General features: G+C 37.2%; 1 protein-coding gene across 3 annotated transcripts in view; it reads right to left on the bottom strand.

The window, feature by feature from the left end:
• The window catches only part of Heph (hephaestin), an 82828-nt gene that overhangs the window by 11700 nt on the left and 56677 nt on the right, over positions 1 to 14451 (bottom strand). For all 3 annotated transcript variants that reach the window (XM_057759483.1, XM_057759484.1, XM_057759485.1), the window contains exons 15-18: positions 13755 to 13894; positions 12458 to 12589; positions 2977 to 3083; positions 1883 to 2108 (exon numbers count right to left, since the gene is read on the bottom strand). In XM_057759483.1, the coding sequence (XP_057615466.1) occupies positions 1883 to 2108; positions 2977 to 3083; positions 12458 to 12589; positions 13755 to 13894 (605 nt within the window). The remainder of the gene's footprint in view (positions 1 to 1882; positions 2109 to 2976; positions 3084 to 12457; positions 12590 to 13754; positions 13895 to 14451) is intronic.

Below are 14451 nucleotides of genomic sequence, written 5' to 3'. Positions count from 1 at the left end.
CATTAGAACTCTCCAAAATCTGTCTTCTAGGTTTATTTATCTTTTAAGGTGTGAAAGCTTATGTTGCCAACTTGTCTCGGGTTACTAATAGCAGGAAATAAATTTATATACTACAGTGCTATAGCTTCCTGGCACACTTGCAAAACCACAAACAGATAACTCAGACTACAATATACATTGTTTTATTTAACACATTGTCTTCCAAAATCACATCCTATGCTACACTGAACTACTCGTAGTTACATTAACTCATATTGGTAGGATTTTACCCAAAACAATTTCCTCCCACATCTCATTTTCTCACAGATGAGAGGCAATTTTGACTCTACTCTTCAAGAGGGAAAATAATGGAAGAGAACAGCTACAGTATTTCTCTATGTCTACCAACATCAAATTGTGGATTTGGCTAAAAACAAGAACCAAATTGCTCAGCTCACCCACTTCTAGAGGTTTTATCTCTTTGATCATAGAAAAGGGTGCAAATTGGCTCACTAATTGGTTCTGGTAAGCTCCTGCCTCTCTTAATGCAGAGAAATTTTGTTGTCCATTGATGTCAATGACAATTTAGAAAACCTATCCTTTGCAAGGAAAGCTATCAGCAATCATATTTAGTTATAAAATGAAATTCAGTTTTCCAATTAGCATTTTCGGTAATAAGGTTCATATTTTATCTTAACCATTTATTTTTTTCAGCTGGTTCAGAAATGTAGAAGAGAAGTTAGAATATTATTTACTTGTCCCTTGGACTACAACATTATTTTTCTCTGTATTTATAGCTCAGAACATGTTTAAAAATACCTGCTATTTAGCTAGCTAGGTAGAGTGACAGCTGAAGTTTGGAAAAATGGACACCTGCGTAGATAAAAGTGGGCATTAGCCAAATCCTGAATTGGGAGGACCTATCTATGCCCTCATTTCCTCTTAGTTGTAGTCTATTTTATTTCCGTGATTTGACAGAAACGAAAAAAGTTCACTTTGTAAAGTTGTGAATCATCCATTCTAGTGTGAATCACTCATCTTTCCATCAAGAGGAAATAGATAAAATCTGTAGGACAATGGGATACTACTTTTGAGTTCCATTAGAGTCATTATCAAAGCTGCACCTCACTCTCAGATCAAAGAAATCTTGGGCGAGAAGTGCTGGGGGAGATCACTTCAGACATTCCTCTGCACTTAAGTCCTCCCTCTCATTCGCGACTTTCTCTTTTTTGTGTGTGTGAAAAGCTACCAGATATCTAGAGCAAAGGAAGACTTTGATGATATGATTCTCCCACCCCAGATCCATTCAAGAATCAAAAAGTTCTTGATGGTATGTAACAGCTCCATGCGCTATTCTCCGTGGCTAGCTTCTCCAACTACTCAATACAAATTTAAATTTTATATTAAATTTAAATATTAAAGAATAGTAGTAAAACTGACAAGTTGTCCTTCATTTGTCTATATTGACAAAACCAATCCAGAATATAAAGTGATGATTAGATATCAAGCTTTTGAGAGGAAAACAAACTCAGAATTTTGAAACAGAGGGCCACTTACTAAGATTATCTGTCTAGATAGACTAATTAAGTATGTAGAGGACCATGAATGTCCATCTGCACTTATCTAGTATGTTAAAATTTGCTTGTATTATAATGATAACTTTACAGAGTTAGCTTCCTTCTTTCGGGGCACTTCATCTAATCTGGACCACGTATTTTTTTTTTTACAAATATATGTATAGAATAATAAGAAAGGTTTTTTTTTGAAGTCATTTCCATTCCACTGTCCAGCTTTCTCATCCTTTCCAGAATTATGCACCCACAGATAGAGATGAGCCTAGCAGATCATCTCCTGAAAACAATGCAGACTACTTTGCAATAAGAGTAGCTTCGTTTCTACAGACCATGCATTTTATTGCTCTCCACGAAAGTCTCATCCTGTAGGTCAACACGCTTTGACTCTTTTGATCCATAAATTGCGATATTCTCCTCCAGATACCAAGATTGGTTCTCATCAAAGATCAAAAACAACAAGGCAAATTCCCGGTCCATATCATTCCGGCCTCCATGGGGTCCCAAGACGCCCTTTCGGCAGATGACTAAGGGTCCCACCAGGCCACTATACATGTCCTGATGAAGGAAGAAAGGCATGCGGTTATTCCTGGATGGCAGTACTTTGTTGAGAGTGGAGTCACAAATAAGCTTACTCTAAGCCCATTATCACTTTATCATAAATGCTTTGTATTCATTTCAGACAGAGTTGAGATGTGATGTATAACTTGTGCTTTAGCTAGATTGAATTATTCATTAATTTTTAAATGTAGCAACCTAACACCTTTTTAGGCACTTTCTTATGCCTGCAATACCCTTCTTCCAACACCTTCCTGATCTATGCACACTCTCATTTAGATTTTAAAGTCCAGATTACAGGTGGCTTCCTTTCTGACACCTTCTCTGCTTCCCTTTTGCGCAACTGGACTTTGCAAGTGGGGTCGATACCTTATATTTGCATCATCCAAAACTCCAAGAAAAATACCCATAATACAGTAGACATAACATATTGCTGAAGACTTGCAGGATTATCTGTCTAGATAAACTAAATTCATCCCCCAGGCAGAGGCAGCATGACTTTATTATAGTTATTCCAAGGCCATTTGAGCTAAATTTGCAACAGGCCCCTAATTTCCTGACAACTATCCGCATTTTAAAAAATATGAGAACATACTGCTTATAGGATCCAAAAATATGAGACAAAAAAGAAAATCCTCATGACAAGTATCTGGTGTCACAGACTACCTTCATCCCTCTTCCTATTAAAATAAGGCATGCATTTGAGTAAATTTCCTCAAACCCCAGCTGTTTCTTGTTTGTTGGTTGGTTGATTGGTTGGATGGTTGTTTTTTGTTTGTTTCTTTTAAGCACACCTTTTGTTGTCATTTTGCCAGGTAGTTTGCCCATTTCTGGGATCCTTCTTCCAATATTCAATTTTTTTCTTTACCTTGATGGGCTCCACTGCAGAATAATAAATCCAGGAAACACAAGCAGAGTCACCGGGTCCAGGACCAGATCTTTCTGGGATGTTCCACTGGTAAGTAAGTACTTCACCTAAGAAGGGTAGTAAGAAACATCTCATTGGTGCCAGTATGACAGTTCCCTCTATTTTCAAAGGCTACAATGGGTGAGCCTCAGCACCCTCAAGAGCCTCATCCATCATTCTCATGCCAAGCTCCATTTTATTTTGTTAGATGTTTTCTCTCTGCTTGAGAAAAAAAAACTTCTAGCCCCTCCATGAACAGAAGTTCAGGTTTAGTTCTATGAGATGCAGTCCTGCTGCAGTGTTCAGGAGCTATGATGTTGTATCATTAGGCTTTTTTGTTCATCTTGAATCTCTGCTTGCTGCCTCCTGAATAAAACTGTTTCCATAGGCTCTGCTCTCATCTCACCCCTTTCTTCAAGACTCTATGGAAGATTTCAGTTACATATTATGATTTTCGCCTAGGAAAATCTTAACAACTTCAAGTCAGACCTACCTTGTTACTAAACTCTCACCTCAAAAATGCAATTGAATAGTAGATATCATTTTCATACTGTCCTAATAGCAGATAAAAATGGAAATTTTCCGTTGAGGGTTACAGTTCAGTGGCAGAGCATCTTACTATGCAGGAAGCCCTAGCTTCAATCTTCAGGACCAAAGACAACCTAAAATTGCTTAAATTTAATTCTCTCCTTGGAAAAAAGTAAAACTTTTCTCCAAAGTGTGCCTTTGATGTTGCGAAATAGCATAGCTATTCTCCTAGTTGCCAAGACTCAAAACTTTAGTTTTCCTTGCCGCTTAACACTCAACATCCAATGAAGTACCAAGTCTTATGACTCTATCTCTGCAATATACTTTAGATTTTTAAGATTTAGTTTATTTTAAATTCATATGTACAGGGACTATGCCCACATAGTGCTGATGGCCATTTAGACAGGAAAGCATCATGCCATCCTTTGGAGCCATAGATGGTAGTAAGCTTTCTGGTGTGCATTTTGGGAACTGAATTCACATTGCTCTGGAAGAGGAACACTTGCTTTTAACCATTGACTCATATCTTTACTCCAGATGCTTTCAAGATGCACAAATACCTGCCATCAGAGATTACATAGACAGTAACAACTGCTAAAAATGAGCAGACTATACAGGAAGCTCCAAGAAAGCAAATTTGATGAGTCATCACCTATGATAAGATGAGGTTTTCAATTTTTTTTTTAATTATCCATGTTTCTGTAAGTTACCCCTGAGCCATTACTGCTGCTTTAAGTACCCCAATAACTCACTAGTTTGTGAAGGTAGATTTGGGTACAGTGGTTTGATTGACCAGTTGTCATTGCTCTGTCTGTGGTAAATAAACCTCTGTTCATATCTCTCCAGGAAAAGTGACCTCACTTCCAAGAAGTACCTCAGCCTCTAGCCTTGTCTTTTCCAACCAACTTCCTATTACTCTCATATAGACCTTCTATAACAATTTTATAGAGATATGATTTACACACCATACAATTAATTCATATCTAACTACCCGAGTTTGATCATTGTGTGTATAGTATTATTGCATATAACCCATAGATATATTTAATTAAAATAGACAACAAATTAAATACTGCACCCTAAAATTATACACTTTCACATAGTTTTGTAACTGCTACCGTGATCTATTGTAGAATAATTCATTACAGCCCAGAAATTACTATACCCTTGTCACCCTCTAAACTACTCACCACTCCAATGCAAACACAAACTTGTTTTCTCGTTCTGAATATTTCACATAAATTCAGTCATATGATTTATTGTCTTTCTCTTACTAGACTATTTCATTTTTATAATATTTTCATGGTCTACACATGTTGCCAAATACACTGATGCTTTTTATTGCCAAAGTATATGACATTTTATGGATATATTGCACTATGCATCCCCTCATCAGTCGATAAATATTTGGGTATTTCTACTTTGAGTGTAATATGAATGACACTGACATTAAGGACTACGGTTGTAGCTCAGGGGCAAAACACTTTCCTAGCATGCTCGAGACCCTTGATTTCATTCACAAAATCAGAAAATTGTCCCTATTAACTTTCATACAGTTTTTTTGTATGAAGCTATGTTTTCATTTCCCTTGGGTGTATAACTTGAAATGGAATTATTAAATTATACAGTAATGCCAATCCTTAACAATTGGAAGAATTGGCAAACTGATTTGCAAAGCCGTGGAATCATCAAACATCACTATGTAGATTCTCCTTTCTCAATATTCTCAAAAATTAGTTATCTTTATTCTTAATTTTGCTTTAGTGAAGGAGATAGGCTATCCTAATGAAATTCTGATATGTTGTTCTCTCATGGCTAATGATGTTGAGAATCTTCTCTGGCCTGTAGTGGTGTTTTCAAGTACTTTTGGGGAGAAATGTTTATTTAATTCATCTGCTCACTTTTTTCAATGAAATAGTAAAGAACTCTTACAATGTAACAAACCAAAAACAATCTGCCCAATTGAAATGAGCAAACCTTTGAACAGACACTTCACTAAAGATGATATAAAAATATAAATAAGAACATAAAAGATTGTCAGCAGCAGCAGCTATCAGGAAAACAAAAACCAAAACCAAATATTGTAATGATCCTTTTTGTAGCTTAGTGGTAGAATTTTCCCGAACATGTACAAGGACCTGGGTTTGACTCCAACATCACGAAGTAAGCACAATATAATATTAGTGGTCACATATAATTTAATAACTTTAAGTAATTGTCATGTTCACTAAATCTGAAAAATACTAAGCCATATATCATCCTGGAATCCATCTCCTCTGGTATCAGACCAGTAGATACTAAACAGCACTAATGAAAGATGCTTGGCCCTAAGTATTGCAGTTTTTAAAAACATATTCACAGTCTCAGTGATGCCCCAAGTGGTAATGAATTTTGTAGTTCCATATCTTGTTATTCTTGGTGACTCCAATTTTTTGCCACATTCTTCTAGGCTCACCTGTTTTGTACCTCACTCCCCGTTACTCATTTTCGCTCAGACTTTTTATAATAATGACATTGCCAAATGCTTGTGTAGCACATTGCAATTCTGAATTCTCAAAAAGAAACCTTTGTAGATAGGAAGTGAAGGTCACAGACAGATGTCAATAGCTTTTCAAATGCCACACATAGGACTGAAATATGAACTTATACACCCTAACTCTAGAATTATGCTCTTACCATTTAGATTAGTAACTTTTCTTAACCCTGTGACAAAATATCTAATATAAACAACTTAAAGAAAGAAATATTTATCTTGAGTTATGATTTCAGCACCTCCTGATCAGCAGGGAATAGTAGAGCAAGCAGCTCCCAATCTAGGGGGCAGGAAGTAGAGTGAGGTTCTCTTTACTCAGAACACTAGTACATAGGATGCTGCTGTCTACATACAGAATAGGTGTTCCTGACTAAATTTTCTGGAAATGCTATCACAGACATGCCCAGAAGGAAATTTCACAAATCCCAACCAACATATCAGTTTAATTAAAGTGAGAATCAAAATTAACCTTCACATACCACTCTGAAGGCTTTTATCTCTTCTACTGCCATTACCAGTTCTAGTACTATACATATATATATTCACCAGTCACTCCAGTCTCAGATGAGGAAGTTCTCTTTTTCTGATTTAAGATTACAACTTTCAAGAGAGTTCCCAATACCACTTCTTGTGTATTGCCAGATTTAGGTTCATCGTCCTACCTGTATCTTTAACTTCTCCTCTACTCATCCCTCTTTCCAAATACACCATGCTCAGTTCTCTCCTTGCTTCTGTGATTTCCCCCCACACTGCGTCTTCTCCAATCTATGAATCTGGCTTCCTTTACAATTAAGTATTTTACAGTGCTGCCAACATTTACATCTAAATTTCCTCATTTCCTTTTCATTACTTAATCCTCTATCTGTTGTTGATCCAAACGTGTCCCTTCCAAAATATTATATATTGAAGTCTTAACCCCCATTAGCTCAGAATCTGACCTCATTTAGAAACATGGCCAAATTAGAAACAAGAGGAAATCGGTTTTAAATGAGGTTAGTAGGGCAGGCCTCGAATATTACCCAGTATCCAGCAGTTGAGAAACTGCTTCAATCAGATATAGGCAAGTCTATAGGGCATGTTCTTAATGATGATTGAAGGAGGCTCCAGATCTCTGTGGGTTGTACCACCCCTGGGCAGGTGGTCCTGGGTTCTATAAGAAAGCAGGCTGAGCAAGCCGTGACAAGCAAGTCAGTGAGCAACACCCCTCCGAGGTCTCTACTTCAGTTTCTGCCTCCAGGTTCATACCTTGAGCTTCTGCCCTGACTTCTTTTGATGATATGATGTGATGTGGAACTGTAAGCTGAAATAAACCCTTTACTCCTCAAGTTTATTTGGTTATTGCCTTTATTACAGCCATAGAAACCTAAAACAGAAACTGGTATCAGGTTCATGAGGCATTGCCGTGACAGAACTGATTATACTGCTTGGGAGAGGATTGTGGAAGGACATTGGAACTTTAATATAGGAAAGCCATTGAGAGCTCAAAGCTTAATGGGCATTTTGGAGTTTGAAAGATAAAAATGCTGAAAGAGATGCAGATGATGGAAGACTGACTTGTGCAATGTCAGAAGGAAACAAAGACTCTGACCAGGGCAATTTGTGTGATGTTTTGTGTTAAGAACCCTTGGTTCCGGTCAGCTAGACCTGAAGACTCATAAATGATTAACAAGATACTAGCATTGCTGAAGTAAAACCTTTGCTTTACTGAGACAAGTGACGCTGGTTCCCTGGGGCTGAGAAATAAGCTGTGCTTAAGAAGAGACCAGCATCATTTAGGAGAAATCTTCTGGGAGTATTTCCTCAAGATACAAACATAGCATCTGTGGTTCTGGGTGGTCAAGGCTGTATCTCCTGCTGGCAGCTAAAATGGGTAATGTGTAAGAGTCAGGTGGTACTGGTTTTAAAGACCTGAAGAGGTAATGGGGAGCAGCGAGGGCTGGCACTGTGTAACAGGGATGGGAGTCCCTGAAGAGAAGGCAGGAGAAGCCACTGGTAAAGATTCATCTTCAGTTGCAGTGGAGACTCCAAACTTTTGGAGATACCAGTACTATGGGATCATCACCAAGGACAATAGCAACTCTGGAGTGGAGCTAGCCCAAGGTTATCTATCAGAAAAGCTGATTATGCCGCAAAAAGCAGATATGGATAAAGGGAACTACACAGGCTTTGAAACCCAAAAGATTGTGATCCTGTCCCAGACATCAAGCACTGAACTATTTACAGTGTTGTATTTTGGGTTAGTTTTGGTTTTATTGTGACTGTGTCCTTGTTCTTCCCCATCGGAGTAAGAAAATATGTAACTTATATTTTATTTTATAGGAGTAATTTTATATTTTATAGTTGAGCAACTTTAGACTTTTACCCCTAGATAGGCAGGTAGTCCTTGATTGTATAAGAAATCAAGCTGAACAAGTGATGATGAGCAAGCCAGTAAGCAGTGTTACCCCATGGTTTCTGCATAAGCTCCTGCCTCCATGTTCCTGCCCTGATTTTCCTCAGTGAGGGATTGTGACTTGAGAGATCTAAGATGAAATACACCCCTTTATTTCCAGGTTGCTCTTGGTCATGATGTTTAAAGCAGCAATAGAAAACACAGAATGATGTGGGATTTCCCTCTGTATGCTTGAATACCATTAATGAATAAAGAAACTGCTTTGGACCTATAACAGGGCAGAGCTTAGGTAGACAGGGAAGACAGCACTGAATGCTGGGAGAAAGAAGGGCAAAGTAGAGAGACTTCATATAGCCCCACCTGAGACCAGATGCTGGAACTTTAGCTGGTAAGCCACAGTCATGTGGCAATACACAGATTAATGGAGATGGGTTAAATTAAGATGTAAGAGTTAGCCAATAAAAAGCTAGAGCTAATAGTCTAAGCAGTGATTTAAATAATACAGTTTCTGTGTGATTATTTTGGGGCTAAGTGGTGAGAAACCAACAAACGAGTTGCCCCCTCCTCCAAAACAAGAAAACAAGGAAAAGATGCCTACCTACAATCCAAAAAAGACTGAGGTCTGAAAAAAATCCCTTCCCTCATAGCCATTAAAAAAAAGAAGCAATCTTTCCAGTACTTTAGTGTAGACCTCTAGTCTCTAGCAACTTGAGACAATAAAATGTCTGTTGTTCATATAATTCAGTTTGTGATATTTCCTTGGGCCACCCCTAGAAAATTAGTTCAACTTCTGTACAACAAATATTTATAAATAATTTGAATTCAGGTATGTCCAACTCATGGCCCACAGACTGGCAAGGTTAGCAAGAAGTAGAATCCTCCCAAAATATCTTTTGCCCAGAAAAAAATTAGGGTAGCTCTAAAGGAATGGTTTATCAGTTTATCAGTGCTCAGGAACAGGATGTTTGATGTGGCAGTCTGCAAATGAGAATAGGTCCCATAGGCTCATATATTGAATACTTAGTCCCCACTTGATGGAACTACTGTTTGGGAAGATTAGGAGGTGTGGCCTTGTTGGAGGAGATGAGTCAGTAGGAACTGACTTTGATGTTTTAAAAGTCTACGCTGTTCCCAGTTAGTGCTCTCTCTCCCTCCCTCCCTCCCTCCCTCCCCCTCTCATATATATATATGAGATAGCTGCCTCCTACTTGCAGATAAAGATACAAGCTCTTAACTACTGGTACCTCAGAACCATGCCTGCCTCCCAGCACTGGAAAAGCAGAAGTAGGTAGCTCTCTGAGAGTTTGAAGACAACTTGGTTTATATGCTAAGTTCCAGGCCAGCCATGGTTACATAGTGAGACTCTTTCTCTCTCTCACAGAAAATCAGAAAGAATACCTTGGAATACATCTAACTAAAGAAATAAAAAAATCCTCTACATTGAAAACTTTATAACACTAAAGGAAGAATTAAAGCAAGATGCTCGAAGATGAAAATGTCTCCACAGTTACGGACTGAAAAAAAATATTATTGTGAAAAGGATTACAGTACTCAAGGCAATCTGCAGATACAATGCGATCCCCATATAATTCCGATGCTGTTCTTCACAAAACTAAAAAATATTCTTAAAATTCATGTGGAAGCACACACACAAAATACCAACAATAAATGCCATGTATAGCCAAAGCAATTTTGAGCAAAATAAATAATCCTTCGTTCTAAGTCAAACTGCACAGGCTGAGTTAGAAAACAGAATAGATCTGACACAAAGCAGAAACACAAATCAGCAGAATAGAGAGCCCAGATACAAGCCCATGTCATAATAGTTATCAGATACCAAACAATAATTTCAAAAACATACGTTTTAGAAAAGTCTCTTCAAAAATATTGCAAGTTAAAACTGGAGAACCATATGTAGAAGAATGAAATTCTAACCCTATCATCTCACATACAATACAAATAAAACCTAACCCCAAATTAACCTATGACCTAAACCTAAACTGTTGACATTGTTAGTCAGAATAGTATGGGAAACATCTAAAGGCATAAGAATATTAAAGGACTTTCTAGAACTGGTTACAGCTGTTCAGTAAATAATACCAACTATTGACATTAAGATCTCATGAAATTCCAACGTACAGCACAGAAAGGAAACAGTTAAATGAGTGAAATGACAGGGTATAAAATGGAAGATCTCTACTAGTTTGATATCTGACAAGATTAATGTTTAGAATATAAAAAGTACTAAAAAGGGAACTAAACTGTAATAAATCAAACAATTCAATTAATAAATGAACTAATGAACAGTTCTCAACAAATGAAATATAAATAGCTAATATAAACTTCTCAAACTCACTAGTTATCTAAGAATTCCAAATTAAAACTACATTGAGATTCCATCTCATTCCAGTCTCCAAAGCAGTCATTAAGTAAACAGAAAAAGAACCAAAGAACCAGGCAGTGGTGGCACACACCTTTAATCCCAGCACTAGTCAGGCAAAGACAGGAGGATCTCTGTGAGATCTTGGCCATCCTTGTGTATAGAGCGTGTTCTGGGACAGCTAGGGCCATTACACAGAGAAATCCAGTATTGAATAACAAAACGAAAAGAGAAGAAAAAAGTAAGAAAACAGAAAAAGAAAGAATTCTTACATACTTCTGGTTAAAAAGCCAACTAGTCAAGACACTATGGAAATCAGTATGGGGGTTCTTCAAGAGAAATTCTCCTTGATATGTACTGAAACAATTCCAAGTCAACACATCACAAACATCCTAGCATATCAATCACAGCTTTATTCTCAGTAGCTAAGTTATGAAACTAAATGTGTCCAACAGAGGATCAGATAATTATATTTATAATTATAAATAAGGAATTCCTTTCCACCATAAAGAAGAATGAGCTTGTGCCATTTGCAAGAAAATGCATAAAACTGGAGACAATCATATTAATCAGTACAGAAATGCAAATATATATTTTCATTCTTAGATTTTTACGGAGATTCATAAAAATCATGTATATATGTATGACCTGAATGTGTAAATAAAACTGTTCTGGAGAACAAATGAGAAGGGAAGGACAAGAAAGAGGAGAGTAAGGGAATACAGGGGTCAAATAAGATAGATGTACAGTATATACTTACTTGAAATTGTCTTTACAAAATATTGTGCTGTGCTGTATATAATATATACACACAACAAGAATTAGAAAAAAACAATGGAAAACAAATTTTAAAAAAAAGTTGTAAAGACAACTAAAGAGCATCCTAAAATGAATGAAACAAATACCAAAACTGATAAGATGCTATAGATACATTAATTGCTAGAAATACCAACATTAAGCTGGAAGAAAGTTATAAAGAGAAAGTTCATGTATGGTTTGATTATCATCTAACATTTCATGTATTGATATTACTTCACATTGTACAGTAGTAAAATAGTACAAATTTGATTTTGCTACATTTAGAGATGTGGTTTGAGGGGAGCTATTAGAGTCAAACACTGGAAAAAGAATCCTCTGGTTTCATGAGGAGACTAGACAAGAATACACACATACATTTTCTGTGATGGCTTGTACAGTGTCAAATTTCAAGGTCATTTCTGAATAAAGTTCCCAGACCTTATATTTTTAGAACTGTGAACCAAACAAACTCCTCTTTTTTTCTAAAGTAGACTGTCTCTGGTATTTCCTTATAGTAATCAAAATTTTATTATTTATTAGTTAGTACACATAAACAACCTAACTAAACACTGTAAGGAATTGGGAAAGTTACAATGTAAAACCATGTTGTTCACAAGGTATTTTTAACTGAAATACAGGAACTACTGTAAATGCAAAAGAAAAATAAACCTGCCTAGAACTCCAATTCACCAGTTAATTCCCTCTATCTTTCATTGAGCTACACTCCCAGACCAAGAATGTAAGGTGTTTAAAGCAATAATACCAGAAGACTAAAATAGAAGGACTGCAAAGACTTTGTCCTTTCACTCACCAGGCTCGGCAGCATGTGGCCAGCCAGTATTAGACTCTAGAACTCCATGGGCATGCACAGAATATGGTCGACTGGCATTATTCTTGAACACCACAGTTAAGATATCACCAACCTCTCCTTTGATAAGTGGACCTGATACATACAAAAGAAGTACAAGTTTCATTATCCGGGAAGTGAAAAGGGAGACATCAAAGAACAAGGCATAACTGCAAGATCCATGTAACTGGGAATTAATCTTCCTAAGACTAAAAGACATGCTTGGGTTCATTTTCAGATTCAGAAGTCCTAAAATTGGTATTGCTATGAACAGCATGAGGGTACCACAAAAATACAAATGTGCTTCATATTATCCCCATTTTCCTCATCCTATTTTTCTCTATATAATAACCAAAAGCTCTAGAGAGTCTCTGAGTTTTGGGGGATCATTGACAGTAAAGACTGAAGTCTTGCCATGTATAGCCCAAAGAATAGCTGTACTCAGGTGGAGGTGTTCCTTCTGTTTGTGTGTTGCTTTCATTAGATAGTGAATAAAGAAACTGCCTTGGCCTAGTTGATAGGGAAGAACATAGGTAGGCGGAGAAGACAGAACTGAATTCTGGGAGGAAGAAAGCAGAGTACAAGAGCTGCCATAGAACCACCAGGTCAGACATGCTAAATCTTTCCGGGTAAGCCATGACCTCGTGGTGATGATACACAGATTAATAGAAAAGGATTAAATCAAAATGTGAGAATTGGCCAACAAGAGGCTAGAGCTAATGGGCCAAGCAGTAATTTAATTAATACAGTTTCTGTGTGGTTATTTGGGGTGTAAGTTAGCTAGGCGGCCGGGACAAACAAAGAGACCCTCTCTCCATCAACACTCTCCTCAGAGGGCAGTGGATCCTGTCTGGTCTAGGATGAAAATAAATCAACCCATTGTACAAAAGCAACATACAACCTTGATTAAATTGAGGTATGGGGGCAATTGTGGCTCTGTGTATTATTCTTGGTTTTACATGCTGGAGTTCCTAAATTCTCCTGCCTCTGGAGTGTTTTAAAATCTACTTCCTTCAGAGGCTCCATGTCTCAAAGGTACAGAAAATCAGAACATTTTGGTTCATATTACAGCAGAATTCATGTTTCCACCATTCCCTTCCATGCTTATATTCATAGCCACTTTATATAATAGGGCCATACTTTTACTATTCCACATGGAAAAGATGAGAATGAAGGATGAAAAAATCTCCCTGATATGATATAGATGTAATAGAAGCAACCCAGCCTCCTAGATGCCAGGATGTAAGTAGAATTCCCTTACCCAGGATTCCCAAGTGCTCCTCTGGTCCAGACCTCGGCTGAGGAATCCTGAAAGTACCATCAGTGTATTCCCTGAATACAGCTTTCTTATATCTGGAACCCAGGAGCCCATCCTTGTTACTCAGGAAAACATGACCATAACTAGAAGAATTCAAAGACTGTTATTAGTACCTGACCTTCAACCTTTATTTTCAGTTATGGAGAAATTAATTTAGAACTATACTCATGTCAAATATGAAAAATGTAGATCTATCCATTATAATGTCAAATTGCATTACCATGATTGAAAATAGTACATTTCTGAAGCTACGTTTGTTATTTTTCATCAACCAGATAGATATTTGCAGTTTGATTCACTGAGCTAAGAATCAAAAAATTGTGACTTTGGTTCCAGCTGTAATTGAATCTTAGATTGGGAATTATTTAACAGAAGGACAAGGCACAAAGTGTCAGTTGAGTATCCATAGTTGCTGTTGGAGATCAAAAGTTGGAAGACATGGAATCTTACAGCTTTCTGATTATAGGATTCTTAGCAGTTGACAGTGTTTATCATTTATTTTAACAGTGAAACTTCCAAATAGGTGAGTCTTGAGGTGGAATCACTAGGTCAGAATTGATGGATATACAATGACACTGACACCCAAAAGAGGAGGCAGGACTTAGAGTTCAGTCCACTGTTTCTGCCCTTCCTTCTTTTC

The sequence above is a fragment of the Chionomys nivalis genome, chromosome X, assembly GCF_950005125.1.
Source record: "Chionomys nivalis chromosome X, mChiNiv1.1, whole genome shotgun sequence".
Taxonomy (NCBI): domain Eukaryota; kingdom Metazoa; phylum Chordata; class Mammalia; order Rodentia; family Cricetidae; genus Chionomys; species Chionomys nivalis.
This window is presented reverse-complemented; position numbering and strand designations above follow the sequence as displayed.